This window comes from Pseudopipra pipra, chromosome 12, assembly GCF_036250125.1.
Source record: "Pseudopipra pipra isolate bDixPip1 chromosome 12, bDixPip1.hap1, whole genome shotgun sequence".
Classification (NCBI taxonomy): Eukaryota; Metazoa; Chordata; class Aves; order Passeriformes; family Pipridae; genus Pseudopipra; species Pseudopipra pipra.
In genome coordinates, this window is record NC_087560.1 from 18,104,573 (window position 1) to 18,123,995 (window position 19,423).

A 19,423-nucleotide genomic window follows, 5' to 3' on the forward strand; every position below is an offset into this window, starting at 1 on the left:
TCCAAGAGAGCTGGAGAGGGACTTTGGACAAGGGATGGAGGGACAGGACAAGGGGAAATGGCTTCAAACTGCCAGAGGGCAGGGTTAGATGGGATATTGGGAAGGAATTCTTCTGTGTGAAGGTGGTGACGCCCTGGCACAGGTTGTCCAGAGAAGTTGTGGCTGGCCTTGGATCCCTGGAAGTGTCCAAGGCCGGGCTGGACAGGGCTTGGAGCAACGTGGGCTAGTGGAAGGTGTCCCTGCCCATGGTTGGGATGAGATGGGCTTTAAGGTCCCTTCCAGCCCAACCCATTCTGTGATTCTTATCGTGTCCATAGGGGGGCTGGGAGATGTTCCAGACCTAACTCACCTGGGGGATCAACACTGACTTAAGGTTTCTCAGCAGCATAAGATTTCAATTTTGTCCCTGACTGGACAAGACTAAAAACAATAAATCTTTTGGGTTAAGCAAAATTTACACCCACACATTTAACTGGATTTCTCCTACCAAGTACAGATGTATAAAAAGAATTCACAGCTGATTCCAGAATTTTGTGTGTTTTCTGATTTGGTGAAATTTAGATTTTTTTGATTTTCAAATACTTTAACCTTAAGTTGGAATTTCCTGACCCTTAAATGTATGTTCTATTAAAATCAGCATGTCCTAAATCTTGTACCCTAATTCTACCTTAAGAATATTTTCATTTAAACATCTACAAATGCACTGACTAGATCTTGATTTTTCAATGTAAAGACAATAAATTCCACAGCACCTGCACATATGGAAACAACTCAAAGTACAAAGATGAAAGCTATTAGCCAGGTCAGCAACCACTGCCTCAAATAAAAGAGATAATAAATAAGAGAGATAATAAAAAGTCAGTCCAAAGAGATAGAAGGGGGTACTTTTCTAACAAATAATACTATAAAGTTGATGAATCTCTGAGTTCAACATGTTGAATTCAACATCAATAATTCAACTCAGCTGACATATGACTTAATAAGTCTTTACTTTCCTGTGGAGACTAAGCAATATACATTTGGATTCAAGCAAACTGTTCTGTATTTTCAGCCTGGAAGATTTTATTAGGAAATAAATTTCCCTTTTCAACTTATACACACACCAGGCAACATAAATAATGTTCATCTTCCACAGAAGATGCACATTTGGACTCTGCTTTCTGCAGCTTTTAAATGAAGATGCAGAGTTTCTACATTAATTGTAGTGGACATCTTGTGGCAAAGACTCCTCCTATTTAATATTTCTCTTCTATGTAATAGTTATTCCCCAGGCTTTCCACTGGCAGTTTTCAGAGGGAACTCAAAGAAGATGCATGAAGAATTAAAAGAAAAGTTACACTAATTCCACAATTATTGAAAAGAACAGTCTTAGAAAACTAGATGTTACTACCAGAACACGTCCCTGATTTTGACTGAAGGAATAAATTTAACCTCCAGAAAACCTCCCTGGTGTTGTCACTCAGCACAGCACACCTGGAACTGGAGCTCTAATGCCCTGACTGTTGAGAAGAACTAAATCATTGTTTACAGCTGATCAGGGTCTCTGTGGTTTCAGAGTCTGAGTTACTGAACTCGGTGCCTGAACCTCGCACTCGGCGCTCGGGGCTTTACGAGAATGTCCAAAGCCCAGGAGGTACCGAGTGAGTCACAGTGTCCCACTGCTTTCTGAATTATTCCAGTTCTAAATCCACAGCTGGCAAAGAAACAAAGAACAACATAACAGGCATTTGATGCTGTTCTCTGTAGTGAACTTCTTTTTACCCTAGGACGGGACTTGAAGCCAAGGGGTTCAGTGGTATGAACTTTTATCAGAACACGCACTTTTACTCCTTATAAAAGCTGTTTTGGCTACAGAACAGCTGATCAGACACTCGTGCTGTTCTCAGTGAGGTCTGATACCGCTCTTAAAATGAATGTTTTGAAGAAATACAGCTGCTAAAGAACATTCCTACAGAAGCCTTACAGCACTGCTGGACTAACCTGAAACCACAAAGGACACAGCCAGGCAACAACAGGCACTTCTGTCCCACAAGGCCATTTCTCTATTTCCATCCTTAGGAACCACTGAATTCCTGTTATGATGTATCTAAATTTTATGCCCATACTTAAGCATCAATCTAATTTTCAGTCACATACCTAATAAGTAACGTGTTTCTTTTTTTAAATACATATTCACATCACAATACCTAAAATCATTTAAATACAGCCTTTCCAAACACCCTGATATCCAGGCTGGACACAGAACACTTTAAGTAGTACCCAATGAACAAAGTTTGATGTGGTTTCATTAATGAGCCCAATGACACAGAATTCTCACTGGGGACACCACAATTCCTTGACTGGTTACAGAGGGAGGCTGGAATTTGAGGTTGGAATTTGAGGTAGGCACAGCCTAAGCTACACAAGACAAATCCCACCCTCCCCTGCTTCACACCCATCCCTGCCTGGTCACACAGACCCTGCTCAGGCTGCCCTGTGTTGTTCCTGCTGGGGTGAACTCTGCAGTGTCCTGTGCCTGCTCAAACATCACCAGAATTGTGTTGCAGAGGACAGAATGCTCCTTTCAAGGATTTCCTCCTTTCTTGCCATGTAATAAGGATTATGGAGCACTCCTAGGAAACATATTTTCCTTAAATACAATTCAGAACAACTTTCTTTCTCATTTGATATTAAGCTATCATTAACTGGCTTTATTCCAATCTTTTTTTTTTAATCAACTCAGCAGATTGCAGTTCAGTGACTCCCTCCGAAAGTATAAGAATTATTCACCTCATAACAAAGTCACAATTCAAGCCTCTGCAGCCTATATTAAAAACAGTAAATGAAGGCATCACAAGCTCTGTAAAGGCTTAGGGTTTGCTCTGTGAATTGATTTTTGGCAATTCAAAAAAATAAATGCATGTGCACACTATTACAGACATACAGTTTTTATATAAGTGTATCTATATAAAACTAGCAAGAAATGGAACATTTCATAAAGATCCTGCTAGAAAATGAAAAGATACAAGCAGTTAACATGGGAAGCCAGAAAATCTGTCAGTGAACAGCAAGGTAAAGCAATTAATTTTAAAACAAAAACTTCACCAACATTTGTCTTTTCCCTGAATTAGGAACTTTCACATCAAAAGAGTCATTCAGAGCAGGGATTTAACTAGATTTCACTCGAAGCAGAGTTGCCTTGTGCCAGGGACCATGTGGAGAGGGGTGGGGGTCCTTGTTTGGGCAGATCCATTGCTGGTGAAAACTGCCCCAGCCCCACGGAGCTCATTCCCACCCGCCGAGAGCCTGGCCCTGGATCAGCACCACGGGAGTGCCCTCAGAATTCCATGGAGCTGGGATTGGCTATTCTTAGAGGCACTGGTCACCTGCAGCCCCTGCTGCAGTCCAACCCAGTCCAAGCCAGCAGCTCTGGGCAGAGCAGACTGTGACTGCAGCACATCAGCCCCATTCATGGCAGGGCTGACACGGGGCAGCCACAGGGAGCACCCACACCCCAGGTTGTTGGACTCTGGCCAGAGGGCTGAGGCTGCTCTTGCACAGTCCTGTGTGTGCACAGCAGGGCTGGGGAAGGGTACTTTGGCCCAGTGCTCCCATCTCAGCACACCTTCACCCCCCCCATTCCAGTCAAATGCTTAGAAATTATTTTCTCCAATTTCTCATCAGTTCTTTCCTCCACAATGGTCATAACAGCCCTTAACATAAATTTTCTAAGCTATGCCTGATTTTTATATAATATTCAAGTGAAAGGTGTTGTGGAATTACGGGCATTCTAAACAGAGTTTGTAAAAAATAATTAAAAAAAAAATCAAGAAGCCAGCAAAGAACATTGTTGCTGTTTTGAAACCTGACGAGTATATTTTAGTGTTTGGTGTAACATCCATTGCACTGAGCATATATAACATAACCTCCTTGAAAGTCACTGCTCAGCTACTGACCCCTTTCAGAATGTGGAGTAAAAAGTAAAGATTTAAATAGAAATCTGCCTTTTAACTCCCAGTTCCAGGAAAACTGGTTGAAGGCCAGGAGAAGAGAGAGGGAGGGAAGAACTGGTGGCTCTTCCTCTTTCCCAAACTCTGCTGGGCTGCACAACTGTGACCATATCCACTGCTGAGGTCAGGCTGGAAGGGCAGGAAGGACTCCCAGGCTCCCAACAGCTTCCCTGCTCTTTGCCCATCCCTGTAAACACCAGCCAGAAAACCTCCTACTCTTCTGTGCTTCCTTCTGCCTCTCACCCTCCTCCCTCGGATGAATTTGGCAGCAGGAAGTGGGACATGCAGCCAGGCCTTGGGCTTCACTGGATTGCTGGAGCAGAATGGGGAATATGCAGATGAAAGAAAGTCCAAGCAGGAAGTGATTTCCCTTTCCTGGGGCAGGAGCCTCCACGCTGCTGACCTGCCTGGCCAGCTCCTTCTCCAGGCCATGGAAAAGCTCAGGTTCCAAAGGCAACAACTGTAACCAACTGGGAAGGCTCCCAGACAGACTGGTTTTCACGTGTAAGAAGGAAAAGCTTCCATTTGTCCTAATTTTGTTCCCCTGATGAGAAATTCTGCTATAAATATTTATCTGTTGAGAACCAACAAATTCAACTTCTCCACAACCTGTTTTTCTTTAAAATGGGGAAAGGCCAACCCCTACTAATCCAGTTCAACCTGCCCTGTGTTTGTGCTAATCCTCCACTCACAGAACCTGAACTCCAAAGCAGGACATCAGTGTGCACTGGCCCTTCCCAGCCTAGAACCACAAAACCTCCAGTAAAAACTTTTCCCCAACTTCCCAGTTCCACAGTCAGGAAATTGTAACTAACTAGATGATCATTATCCTCCAAAATATGTTACTGCTTTTAAAACAACCACTTGGAATTAAGGCAAGTGCACCTCTTGGTCTGTTTTACCACCACCCCAACATGGGGCAGCACAGGCCTAACAAAGCATGTAAATGAAAGAAAACAAAACTTAGATGCCTCTAGGATAGGAAATAAACCCTGTCCTCTGTTTAACTCCTGTAACATGGCATTTTTCCAAACTGAAGGACTTCCCACTGAATGTGCTAATTCTCATTAAACTTCATTTTCTCATTATAAATGTCCCGAAAATAGATATTTTTTTTTTTTATTGCTTCCAAAAGGAGGGAAAAAAAGGAATCAGCTGAAGGCCTGACTTTTTAGGAGCCCAATAAACTGCTGTACATGTGAAAACTGAATATGTATTTCATTCCATGCTTCCTTTTCCCATCCCAGTAACTCCATGGTGTATGGACACACAGTGTGGTTGGTGATGACCCTTCACAGCTCAAGCTAAGGCTGAGTTTATCAGCTGGAGAAGTCAGGCCCAGCTCAGTCAAGGTGTGTCTGAGCTCCCCCAACAGCCCAGAGGTGACAAGAGAGGTGAGTGTTCACAGCCACAGCACTCAGAGAACTCATGAGTGACTCTTGTTTAATTCAGCGAAACCAGGAGGTTTTAACCACTGTGGGTCCATGGCCTGATTCTAAAGGATACAGATAAAAAAAAAACATAAAAGGAAAAAGCACAAAATGCTGCAGTGGGATAATGATGCCTGGAAACAGCAGAACTGTCATAACAAGCACCTCCCAGCTCTTATTTCAACCCCAAAATAGTGTTTTCTTATCGTTTTCAGCTTCCTCTACTCTGTTGTTAGTCAACTTGCACTGTTTCCTTGGGAATTTGGATCAAATAAGGAATGAACAAACCATAGACAAGGATACACCCAACCAAAGCTTCTAAAAACCTGCTTACCAAGTACAAAAAGCCAAAGGCATATTGAGGATACACAGAGTTTTAAAGAGTGACAGGTACAAAGTCCTGCTCTACAGCAGTGCAGGGACTTTTCTGCTGCAGGAAGAGGAAAGAACCAGAGGGAATCCAACAAAACTGACCCTGATGACTCCTAAATAACAGCAACCACCACTGAGCAGCTCATTGTGTTACTTGAAGGTGCTCTGACGGTGACAAAACCATTACAGGAGAACGAAAACCTCCTCCTGGTCACATCACAGCCAGTTAGAAACCTGTCACTGCCCTCCTTTGATGGACTTTGCATCAGCCCTGAGGCATCCCAGTCATGTGGACACCATTCCCATTTCCTACAACTTACACATATTTTTCGAGACTTAAAGCACCGAAGTCTCAAAACCTTAACTCAGTGTGTAATGAGTTTAACATATATTTTACATCTTAATTTGCCATAATAACGTAGCTATAAGCTGCTGTCATTCACCCCCTCTTTGTGACCTTGGAAATAAAATGTTAGATCTCCATGGGATTTTCCTGGCGAGATGGTTTAAATCAGTGCACATGTACATACTCCTCTGTATGTTTTTTCAATTTTCCTAAAATATTCTCATATGTGCAGACATGATGACTAGACATGTTTCAGTGGTGCTTGAAACTCGATACAAGTGGGTAATTTAACCATGTAATTGAACAATATTACAGAAACACGGGGAGTTTCCTAGCAACAAAAAGGCCTTGGACATCAAGATGGCAGCAAACGTTGCAATTGCCTGACCCAACCTGAAAGGAAATTGCTCTGAAGAATATTCTCCTTCCTCTCACAGCACAACTGATACACAGCTACAGGTCTGACCTTGAGGGGATTTTCCTGCATGCCTCACTCATCCACAGGGTCACAAATGTCATATAGGAAAGGGCATTTAGGGAATATTTTATGTTTTTCAGAAGTAAGAATAATGGATTTGAAAAATTTAGTTTTCTTGCACCCTCAAGTTTGCCACCATGGAAAATAAAGAGCTGCTTAATGTGAAGTAGCTGAGTGCAGCTCAGCTTGTGGGTGCAGAATTCCCCCTTGTTAGGGGGGAATTCCTGGAGGACTGGGCCAAGGGAAAGGTGGCACCAGTGCTGTGAGCCTGGAGACCACCAGTGCTGCTCTGTGCCACCAAAGACCCCCATGGCTGAGGAAACAGGACACAGATGGACAAAGCAAGATCATCTCCCTTCTTCCCTTTTCCCTCATTTTCATTCATCTCTGGCTGCAGCATTTGGGAGGAGAAAAACCACAAGATTTGTGGTCCGAGTTCCTTTTTGCTAAAGCAAATCAGTCAGCTGAGCTATCCCAGAGGACTGAGGATAACTGTGCCCTTCACTGGTGCAGAGAGGAGGTGACATCTGAGATGAAGAGCTTCTGAGCAGCCAGTCTCAGCCAAGAGCCATCTCCTCTTGCATGGAGAAACTGACCCTCGAGGCTGCAGTGACCCCAAAACCCCAGGGTGGCTCAAGGCACAGAGGGCACTGAAAAAATTCCTTACACCCTCCTCTGCTCTGAGCTTCCTTCAGTTAAACAACAACATGAGCCTCTATTCCCAGTTCCACCATGACTTCATTTTTCCATCTGAAGGAGCTAAAACTGTTGCTTCAAGAAAAACACCAAAAATTGCCTGTTTTCTGAATGAAAACTTAAGAGCCTCGGGCAGAGAGACAAACCCCTTCTGACACAAGGATGATGGTCTACTGGTATTTCCCTAAAATAGCAGCAGCTATTTGTGTGGAGTGTGTCTCTAACAAAGATGTTGGTATAAAAACACTGCCTTGCCAACACCATTCTTGTCAACGTTCCCTTTCCAGCTCTGGAGGCACCGGCTGCTTTCACAGCCAAGTTTGCCACCGCTATGGAAAACAGGCTGCACATGCAAGCCAGCTGAAGTCATCCAGACTGAAAAGGGCTCAGGCTGCTGCTGCTACCACTGTAAAAATGTTATTTGGAAAGCCTTCTTCTCAGAGAGCTGTATAAGGAATCAGAAATCTGTGGTAGGGATGCAGGCTTGGTGCTTTCCCATTTTCCAGCAGTGACGGACGCGACAAAGCTCCGATGTGGAAATGAACCATCTCTGCCCCTGACAAAGGCACACAAGCAGGGCAGGGTGGCCTTATATAGCTGGGCTGGCCATGTCCTCTGTGCCACCTCTGTGCACTCTCACAGCCTCAAGCAGCATGGATGGAGAGCTCTGCTGCAGGGCAGGGGGATGTCTCTCCATTTCAAAGGGGTTGAGCAAGAACAGCACAGAGACACGGCCAACATCACAAAAGAAAACAAGAAGTAAATCCCTTTCACACTCCATAAGTCAGGCCAGAAATAATTTTGTAATTAGTCAAACAGAGGTAAATGACATGTAAAATTTACAAGCTTTTCAGTGTCTAAGAGAACAGAGAAGCTTGTTTTAGCAGCAGAATGACCCAAACCATTCCTTCCACAGATTTGTCCCTTATGTGCAGCTGTTTGCTGAGTTTGGAACTGCAGTTTTCTTCCAGGGCAGACATTGGGTCTCCCTGTGATACCCAGCTGTCTATTTGCATGAGATCTTATAGAATCCAATAATTATAGGATGGTTTCTGTTAGCAGTAAACCAACAATTAAATACAGGAGACAGTAATATTTCTATTTCCTTCAGATTCTTCACAGCATTAACTGCTTCAGATAAAAGGACAGAGTCAGTTCAAGTAACTTTTTCTTCTTGAGACTCAAAAGAAATACCATTTTTCAGCAGCATGAATTAAGTTTCATCTTAACTAGAAAAAGATACTTGTCAATGCTTATCCCAAATCTTAGAGACATTCTCCCAAGTCCTTCTCTTTAATGTTTTTTGCTCAGTGTTTTACCTACACTGCACCCCACTGCCACTTGATGGCACAAGAAAAATGTTACTACCTCAGGCAATCAAACAAGACATAAATGGCAGTTTTCTTTAGAGGTTTTTCCCACATGAGTTTTCTCTCCAAGGTAAAAGCAGATTATGCAGCAGCATACTTGCACTGTTTCTCTGCTCCAGCTGAATAGCAGAGTATTTAATTGTGCCATAATATAATACTAGTTCAGCTTCATATGGTTTTCTTAATCCAAAACCAGTGCTCAAGTTTAGTTGACCTCAGATTTAGACAAACCTGAGGAACTTTCACTACTGCAGAAAACTTGTAGTCAAAGACCTCATCACTCATCTCTCCTCTCCTTTGTTTTGGTACATTCCTACAAAGTCCAGTGACAAAAGATTGCTTTCACTTGGAACACAGGAATTCCTAAAGAGTTCTGCACCACCTTTGGGCTTCAGTTTTGGGGAGAGCTCATTTCTCATTTACTATCAGTGCAAAACATCAGATGCAGACAAAAAAAAAAGGTTCTAGTTGAGGTTTTGATATTCTGACCTATGACTTGAGGTCTGACAATGAAAGGGACAAAGCACATTTGAACATCTCTATACTTTGCAGATCCCTATAAAAAATGCCAACTTGAAAGTTCAGGAAAACATGAATAAATTCCAAGTTAATCTATTGGAAGTATTATAATCTGTTTGATACTTCACACATCTTTATGAAGAAGAGAAATTTCTTACCTTTAGGAAAACGAACCTTTTCAAAATCTTGTAGATTAAGTAACCCCAGTATAAATGCAGGCCTTGGAGGGTCAACAGCATCCCATTGAATAAAAAATAGGCTATGACAGGAGTCGTGGAATAGTAGGTTGGCAGATAGAGTGTGGCACGAAGAATCCTAAAAAACAAAGGTCACTGTTACAGTGCAAGATTTCTTCTCTATTTACACTTATTTCTAATGTCACAGTCCCAACTGATTAATATTAAAAAGCTCTGCAAAGATGGCAGATTAATTAACAAGATCTGTCTTAACTAGATTATGCATCTCCACTGAAATACAGACTTCAGAAGATGAGAAATCTGAGTCTGGCATGAAAGTATTCTAAATGTGGTTAGAAAAAAAGCCCTGTTTTTTAGATCTTCATCTCTGTGTGGTCTGGATACTGTGCAACTCAGAGCTTGTCTAGGCCTTTTTTAATGTAAATTCTCCCTAATCTGAAATCCACACTCCAGAGAAAATCCTACAGGATTTGCTACAGGGCTTTTTGTTAATTAACATATGTTTTGTCCATCTTCAGACTTCACTACTTCCATATTATTTGGGGCTTTTTGAGTCCCTTTAATCTCATGTTTTGCTTCTGAGCTCAAGAACTGTAGAACAAGAAACTCGGTGAAGCAAAATGATTGGAGATCACTTGTACAGTTAATCAGAAAATCACAATAAAGTGAAAGACATCAGCCTTTCTGGAGGAAAATACTACAGGAAATTAAAGCCTTGTGTTGATCAGTGTTCAGAACCCTTAATTTAAGCAGCTTGAGCCTCTAAGGGTTTGTCCACGTGCAGGGAGGGGCACGAAGGCAAATTAGGGCTGTGAATGTGAAACACATTAAACACTTTTAATAGCTAAACACACCAAGCACAGTAAGCACCCATGTGGATACTCCAAAGCAGATTAAATTATGGCACTCCAAAGGCATCCAAGTATTTAGCAAGTTAAGATTTATTTGTGTTGACTTCATGAATTGATTGGTTCACCCTCACTCCTCGGAGTGCTCCTCGCGGGGGTGAGTGAGGTGAGGCACCACCCCAGAACTGGGGAGCAGAAAGAAAATTCTACAAAAATTGAACTACACTCACATACTCTGACTTTGCAGCTGCAGCAGGAGGGGTGGAATGAAAGGGAAAATGATTTCTCCTGGTTAAGTAGCTCAACCCCCTTGAAAATGCAGGAGCTCATAGCATTTAACTACGATTTACAACAAGTTAAATAATACATAAAAGCCTTTATTTAGGTTAGCAGATCTTCAAGAGGCTCCTTTAAGACTATTTTCACTTAAGAACTTTTAAAGAAAATGACAGTTTCTGTCAACTCTTCTTGCTATCCCTTAGTAGCCAACAATAATGACAATTCTGCTTCTGCTCTTTAAAGTCCAATCCATTCCTCGCCTTTTCCCATCCCAACCAACAGTAACCTCTCAGGGGAAGTGGGAATGAAGTAAAAGCCTGTGACTCCATTAAATGTTGCTTACCAGAAGGGGAACAGGATGATCCTGGTGATGAAGAATGCAATAGAGAAGATGATAAAGAGTATATTGCAGGTTTTCTCCCAGTGAGCATAATTAAACATTTTGGCTGCCTGCAGAGAATAGAAACCACCAAAAGTATTGTAAATATTCTCTGAAATAAATTCTGTGCTTTCATAAATAAAGACTCATCTTCCACCTAAGCAGGAAGAAAATTTCCTCCCAGTTTGACATGTAAAGCAAGCATGTTACTGGTACCTAATAAAGCAGCATCAGAACAGATGCTTTGTTTATATTTCTCCTTTCATCCTAAAGGAAAGGACTCTGTATCAAAGGCCTAAAGAGCAGCTCTCCAACCAGAATATCCAAGTGTTGTGGAAACACAAAGTGCTCTTGCCAACAGAGGTAATTCCTCATTTTTCTACCAGACTCCAGACAGGCTGAGTCCAAGAGAAGCTGCTCAGGAGTGGTGGTGGCCCCTCTCACACAGGTGTTCTGGTACATGCCTGTTACTGACCCTCCTCTGGGCCTAATTCAGCTTCTGTTTTCTCCTTTTTGAGAGCAGGAGATCTTAGTGCTGGTCTCTATCCCACTCAGAAAGGTTGTAATTGCTGCTTCTCCCCTCAATGAACCCTACAGAGCTCTGCATGTTCCATTAGGAACCACCTTGGGCATGGCTGAGCAGAACAGCTGTTCTCAAGTGTGAGCAAAGCCTCAGGTGCCAAGCCTAAGTTTTAAACAAGCACTTTGATTAATTATTTTTTCCCCTTCTTTTTTTGAGTGGCAGGATTAAGTCATGCTGGTACTCAACTTCAGTTTCCATCCAAGTGCTGTCCTACCAGTTTCCAGCTCAAATGTCTGTAGGGCCCTCAGTTATTTGGAACACAGAGCAATTCAAGATTAGAGGTAACGCAACAAAAAAACTTGTTTAATCTGGACCAATCCCAACTTTATGACCCCACAATTACTTGGTCCAATATAACAGACTGAGTATGAGGAGTGAAAATGGACAGTGATAGATAATAAACTAAAAGGGCTGCTTTTAGGCACTGCCACCAAAACAGGTGATGAAACTGCTCTCAATCTCCATGTTATAAACTCAGGAAAACTCTATTGAAGGAAACATAATTTGTGTTTGTCTTTCAAGAAACCCAGCAGCAAGTCTGTATGACCACAGTGCAGAACTGAACACTTAAACACTTCTAAACATTGATATTTAGTTCAGGGAAGGGACTTCTCCTTCAGCACAGGGGAAGAAACTTTTTTTCTGCCAGTAGGTACCTGTGATATCTTGTTCAGGGACAGCTTGAGTGTCTCCAGCCTGAAGTGTTTAATGCAGAGGTACCCTTGGCTCAACACAGGGGGGTGCATGATGACAGCAGTAAAGCCAATTTGGAGAGTCATAGAATCATAGGAGAATTAGGCAAAATTTTGGCTGCTAAATTTGTAGAGAGGTAGTGGAGTCCCTTCCATCACCAGGGAGGTGGTGGAGTCCCCAGCCCTGGATCTGTTCAAGGACCAACTGGATGTGGCACTCAGTGCTCTGGTTTAGCTGACAAGGTGGTGATTGATCAAAGGTTGGACTCAATCTTGGAGATCTTTTCCAACCCAACTGATTCTGTGATTATCCTGGTCTAATTTTAACAGTGAAACAAGAACAACCCAGGGAATCAGCTGTATTTCCAGTCCCTGTTCTGTACTGAAGGATTTCTCTTCTGCTCTTTTCTCATAATGGATTCTGCAGCAGAATATCAAATTATCTAGAAGCTCTTTTTTATCTTACAAGCTAAAATCCGTGAATCCGTGTCAGGAAGGGATCGTATGGAACTTGTGGCAAAAAAAAGATTAAAATGTCACTGAAAATAACCTGAGCAACAACCAAAAAAAAAAAAAATCCCAACCAAACCAAAAACCGAAACTCAAGCCAAAAAAAAAGGTGGAGAGCAGAGTTACCTCGAGCCAGAAATCTGCAGTGTCGTGCACAAAGATCACCAGAGTCCCGAGGCGCACGTAGTTGCCACACCAAGAGCCACTCATCAACCCGATGGCTGCCAAGTGATGGACAACGTGAGCCATGAAATCCTGTCGGGGAGAGGCAAAAAAAAAAAAAGAAGAGGTAAAGCCAAGCAAATACAGCCCTTGAGCGTCTCGTCGGCCCCCGAGGGATGCCCTGGCAGCAGGAATCCTGGATGTGTGTGCGGGGGTGCCAGGCACAGACTGATGCTGCCCTCATGTGGCTGCACCTCACCCAGGAGCCAGGCGGGGATTTTCCTCGCAAACACTTTCTCTCTGCTCATGGAAAGGGAGGTTTTAGCTACAAACGAGCACGACCACTTGCCTTCCTTTTGATGTCAATTCCAAGGGTAAATAAGAGAGACCAGTAAAACCCGATCTCAGCCATGTAGTACCAGTACTGGGATGGCAGCACGGTCTGTAATGAAGACAAGCACAGTTAACTCTGAGAACAGCAAACAGTAAATGCCAAGTGAAATTACTTCTTTTTTCCTTCCCTGACTTCTCCTGCTCCTCTGCTGAGTCTTGCTTAAAAAATTAAACCCAACTGAATCCCTGTTCTGGGCTTCATTAAGAAGGATGTTCTGGGAGCCAAATATTTTAACCTTTGCTCAGCCCAAAATCACAATTTCTGCAGTTCCTCCCCCACCTCTGAATTTTAACATGCTTTTCTCCACGTTTTTGTCAGAGAAGTACATACAGAGTCCTTCTGCATTTAATTACAAACAACTGCAAATAAACCCCCTCCATTTTGGTGAACAATTAACATATTAAATATTCACACTTCCCACATGTGAAATGTCAGTTATTTATGCTTAAATCTCATGGATTTCCTGGCAGGATGCTGGGCTTGGCTGCTCCCTTGGGTCAAGACATTGCCCAAGTGGCAGGTGTGTACAAGAAGCTGGGAAAAACTCAGCTGGGAGGCAGGATTCCTTTTGTTCCTGGCCCCTGCCTAGGACAGGGATAAGAAGATTTATAAAAATAAGAGTGCCCTGAAGGATTGCAGGGCCTGGAGCAGTGCAGGGGTTCTACACTGAAACTGAGAGCACCCATAACATCTCCAGTGTGCAACTGGTATCCTGAGGTGGGTGGAAATAACCGTGGCCTGGCTGGAGGGGTGAGTTGCAGCACAGGCAGATGCCAGGGAAGCCCTGGAACAGTCAGCAGGACTTCCCAAAAACAAGGCAAGAGGCTCTGGTGCCACACCTCTTCAGGTGGTGCCTGTTGGCAGGGAAAAGGCTGCTGCAGATTGGAAGGGGCAATGGGGAAATACCGGGAATGCCTGGAGGCCGATGGCCAGATCCCAAAAAGCTCACCTGAAACGGGTATCCAACCCACGTCTGCCAGATGTCGTAAAACCAGGGTTTCTGGGGAAGACACAGGATTCAGAGTCTGCTCAGCTCAGCAACAATCACCATCTTAACTCACAGCCTTCACTGCTTAAAATTTCCCCAAGTGGAGCAGGCTAAGAAGCTGCAATCCTGATAACTGTTCTCCACCAGTTTCCAGAGGGATCTCACATCTCAGATTTATTATATTGGTCCCAGGTTTCTGGCTTCCTTTCAGGACACCTGAAACGTTCCAGTTCATCATTTCATCATCCAAAGCAGTGGGTGTGTGTTTTATTACTGCAATTACTCAAGATATGTTGCCACAGTGATTGAATTTGCTGTGTTTACCAGTCACACACTCCACTGGTTCATGATGATAAACAGTGTTTGGGGAGAGGAGCCAGACGAACGTGGACACGCCGGGATCTGTTCCGCTGCTCAGGGGAAGCATTAATGACACCCCAGGCAGGGCTCACACGCTTACAAGCAGCACTCTCCCTGTTATTCCCAACTTCTGACTCAGCAGCAACACCTCAATAAATAGCTGTGACCCCCAAAAATGCTGCCAGAAAGGAGGGTTTATGGCCTCCTCTGAGGAAAACACGGCCATGTGATGCGTTTGTAGGTGTTAACAAGGCGTGTTGTAAAACCATCTGCGTGACTTCCCAAAACTTGCCTTACAAATACTGATTACTCATAAATTCCTTTATCACAGAAGGTCAAAAGTTAATTTAAAAATTAAATCTCAGTGCATACTGCAGCCCATCCTCTAGATTACACACACCAAGGATGTGAACACACAGAGCCACTGAAATCATTGGCTTTTTCAGTGGGTTTCAAGGAAATCTAGAAATCAGTCCTTATTTTGTTAAAAAGATGGTATCAATCTTTCAGAAAGTTAACTTACATCATACAGAAATATAAATCCAACAATGGAGGATGTCAGATAGAATGAGAAACGCCAGCTGCAAAATTAAAGTGAAAAAAATAGAAACAAAACATTACATTTTGTATAGATATTGTCCTGAGCCAGGATTACTGCAAATCATTGTATATCATAGACAATCTTCACAGAAATGTGGCCTCACGCTCTACATCAAGGGTTGTCACACATTAACTGTATCTGAATTATTAATATTTAAATACTTAAGCTTTGACTAATTGCTAAGGTAGCAAATTCTTTTACATGATCACAACACAGATATTTGGATTGTGATGACAGCTGTAATTTTCCAGCCAGGCATGAACTGATTAAGAGAATGATCACAAGTGTAACAAATCCCCTAAAAATTCATGTTTGATAACCTCAACCTTTTCCATTGTATCAATCCCTCTAAAATATTCACACAGGACTGAGAACATCCCACAGTTCCCTGACTGCAGAAGGTGTCTCAGCCCACACTTCCCAATCTGACCAGTCACTGTGTGCACCAACAATGACCTGTTCCAGTCACTGGGTTCATTTCTCTTCATCTCTCAACACCAGCTGTTGACAACAGGGGGATCTTACGAAACTTCAACAACTACTGGATTAGTTTATGTATTATTACAGAGGTCTGAATTAACTATAAACTTCAATCTTTCACTAGGTGTGCCAGAATTTAGCCTGATCTAAGCTTTCTGTGGATTACATGGATATCCAGCAAGGCAGATAAAACTTCCAGGTTTGCACCATGGATCTGCTCTGTCAGCAAAGGGGAAAAAGCTCTTGTGCATCTCAGTGAACTGTGGTGCTGCTTTCCTGGGTGTCAGAGCAAGATACCATGACTTGGAGCCAGCAGTCCTGTAATGACTCTGGAGCCTGTGTGGGAGGGATTGTCCCTGGGACTGGGTGTGGCTGCAGCCTCAGCCCAAGTGTTCCCACTCCTACCTCTACAGGTGATGGAAAACTCCTTCCTTTCCACTCTTCCCCTTGGCAGGAACAAGCCTGACCTTCCCCCGGGGAGCTCTGCAAGATTAGTAGGAAAATACTGGAGGACTTCACATGCAAAGAAAGGTCGTGACCACAGGGACAGGCACATGGCCCCAAACCTGCTGAGAACTTGTTCTAGAACAAGAGGAGAGCAGCCTCCCAGAAAACCTAAATATGAAAAGGAGAGAGCACCTCAAGAACACTGTACTCACAGATTGAGAGATGTGTAAGATGAGATTGTGGTCTCTGGCAAACATTAATGAAGTGCCACAAGAGAGAAGGAGATGAGAACCTGGGTGGTAAAAGCAGCCCCTCCTTCCTGAGCCCCACAGTACCTGGAGGGTGATATCCCAGGTGGAAGAATGAGATGTTCAAAGACTGAGACAGCATTCCATAAGAAAAACAACAAACAAAGGATGAGGCCATGGGATGGCGGAGGCGAGACAAGATGATGTGTCTCACGCCTGTGAAGGAGCTCGGGAAACAATTATAAAATTGCCACTTGATGCACAGGTGATAAACATTTGGTTTCCTTCTCAACTTTAAAGCATCTTTCCTCAGGTGATTTGGAATAACTCTGCAGAACACCCACAGCACAGATAGGAAAAATTCAGAGAAAAATAGGAGAGCAAACAGAAGGGGAGAGAGGGACCCACAAGTAATACCTGGCTCAGAGTTAACCAAGACATGCTAGAAAAAACAACCTTGTGGCACAGGACAGACTTTACACAGGGGCTGGTGCTGCCCTCGTGGCTCCTGTTTCACACAAGGGAGGTGTGAGTGGTCCAGTGGATATGGCAGCACTCATTCTGTGTTGATTGTAAAGTGGTTTTCTGAATCAGACCCAAAGCACAGAGCACCTACAAGGCTGTGCCATTAGTCCCCAGCCCTACAAACATATATTGAACACACTTGGCAATAAAGAGTGCTTCAGATGAACTCATTATACCGCCACACTGCCAGAGCAATACCTCATCTTGCATTTAGCCAAGCTTCTTTATGAATCTGGTGAACAAAACCTAAGGTAAAACTCATCCAAATTCACCAAATTTTACCCAAGTGCCTTTTAAACTCTGAGCTTTGCCACCAGGGAGAGCACTGAACAACAGCCATGCAAAAAGATTTTCTGATTTAACTTCAGGAATCTTTTCTCTTGAGCTGAAGGTAACAACAAAGAACTTAGAAGGGGAAGTTAAGGCTAGTAAGTCTCTCAATGCAGGGAAAGTTTCATGCAAAGGGCTTTCCAAACCCCAGTGTTGCTCAACTGGGAGCACTAATAGCCTAAGTATGGTTTAGATCTGGCTCATCAGATTTTCCTTGTGATTCAGAAAAATGATCCTGGAGATTGTAGGCTTTCAAAAATTTCAAAATGCTCATAATACTGACTACTAGTGTGGAATAACTCTGTTCCTCGTTTTTTGCCTAGAGAATTATATTCAATTAAATTCCCTGACAAAGAGCAGAGGAAGGTTCACCAAATTGCACAAGAGAAACCTGTTTGCTTCGTTCTCACTCAAGCTGCCAGGCAAGTTTGAATCTCAGTTTTCAGCTGTGTGTTACTAGAGACACCCATGGCAGGCAGGTCTTTTAGCAATAGCAGGAAATCTTATTGTCACTTGTGAAACAAAGTTAATTGATCCACAAAACAACAGAAGAAATAAACCTTGGAGACTGGCTTGCCAGGAGAGTTTACTGAAGGCAGACTTCAGAGAGACACACCTCTATCAACTGGATTTATGTCCCACAGAGGGACTAAATCATCATACATTGATTCACACTGCAAATAATCTTGATACTCAGCTTTGAGCTCTGCAGCTGTACTTTTAACCCTGAGTCCTTAAGCTGATCTACAGTAACAGAAGTTCAATATTACAATTAGGTGGATTTTTGCCAGTGTAGTTACACCAGTCAAAACCCAAATACACAGAGCATTTGAGAAGTGTCTTACAGGGGTACAGATAACATCAATACCCAAGAGGGAGGAGCTACAAAAGTAAAGCCACATCCATTTGGGGATTTGCCATTTGCAGGAGATTTTGGACCACACTTTAATTATTTAAAGTGTTCAAGTACGAGGAAGTTCTCACAGATGTGTGAAAAATCATATGCAAGAGGTTTTGTAAGTCTTTCCATATTCATTACTCTCACTGGCCCACTCTCATCAGTGTGTTTGAGCTCCTGCTTTGCACAGTGTCCCATGATCAAGCTGTGACACCTGTCATTTACTCAGGATGCCACTTTTCCTGCTCTTGACCTCACTTCAGTACACATGATACCATCCCAAAATGACAGCGTGGGCTCATACATAAACCAGAGTAAACATTTTTGTTTCCCTATAATTACTGGCAGACAGGAAAATATTTTCCTACTGCCTGCATATTTTCATCCAGCACTTTGTAGCAGGAGCCTACAAATAAATCCATTATTCCACGAGGAGGAAAACTGTAAAATATTTTCAAGTTTGTTTTTTTTTTTTCAGGAGAAACAGTAAACCTAATCTTTTAATCACTGTTTGGAGAAATGCTACCAGATCCTTTCAACTTGTTTGTGCATTCACAAACCAAAGCCCTCATCAGGCAGACCCAGCTTTCTGGAAACAAGTCCCCCTTAAAAGGCACCCGAGGACCTCAAATTGTTATTTTTTTTTAAACAGTAAAGCAAAAAATAACCAAAAGCATTGTCTTTTCTTACAAAGCCTCCCGGAATTTCCGAAGGACTGTTGGGATCTCAAGGTTCCGCCGTCTCCTAAACCACTTCTCCACCAAATGGACAGTACAGTTGCACTTCTTGGCAAGGCCTTGAATCTCTGACTGCAAAAAAATGGAACAGTGTCAGCAGCAAGATGCACTCAGTGTCACTTCCATTTATTTTGTAGTTCACAGAACACCTTCCCCAATATAAAAAATATCATCAATATTAAGTATATATGGGGGTATTTTTGGGTAACACTTGCAGAAACCTTGGATTTATATATGTATATTTCATTTATTTTTATAAATATATAAATACAAAATATAAATTACATATCTTTATTGATATATTTTATTTATTTATATAAATAAAGCAAGCATGAAATACACAGATCCACAAACTGTGCTACTGTCTTTCTGGTGGCTCCTGAGAGAGTTAGGATTTCAGACATGCAAATTTTAGTGCTAGACAAGAGGTTGGGCTGGAGGGGGAAGTGCCTTGTACCAACACATGTGGACACTGTATCTAATATCTTACCTAATTATAAATAATTATTTGTTTATATTTAAATGGGTTTTGCAGATGAAACGTGGCCTGGAATTCAGGTGACCT

General features: G+C 42.7%; 1 protein-coding gene across 6 annotated transcripts in view; it reads right to left on the minus strand.

The window, feature by feature from the left end:
- CERS3 (ceramide synthase 3) overlaps positions 1-19,423 on the minus strand; it is a 42,829-nt gene that overhangs the window by 4,583 nt on the left and 18,823 nt on the right. For 5 of the 6 annotated variants that reach the window (XM_064669168.1, XM_064669166.1, XM_064669167.1 and 2 more), the window contains exons 4-10: positions 18,812-18,930; positions 15,116-15,173; positions 14,194-14,244; positions 13,200-13,292; positions 12,815-12,943; positions 10,868-10,974; positions 9,359-9,515 (exon numbers count right to left, since the gene is read on the minus strand). In XM_064669168.1, the coding sequence (XP_064525238.1) occupies positions 9,359-9,515; positions 10,868-10,974; positions 12,815-12,943; positions 13,200-13,292; positions 14,194-14,244; positions 15,116-15,173; positions 18,812-18,930 (714 nt within the window). The remainder of the gene's footprint in view (positions 1-9,358; positions 9,516-10,867; positions 10,975-12,814; positions 12,944-13,199; positions 13,293-14,193; positions 14,245-15,115; positions 15,174-18,811; positions 18,931-19,423) is intronic. The other variant, XM_064669171.1, reaches the window with a different exon arrangement.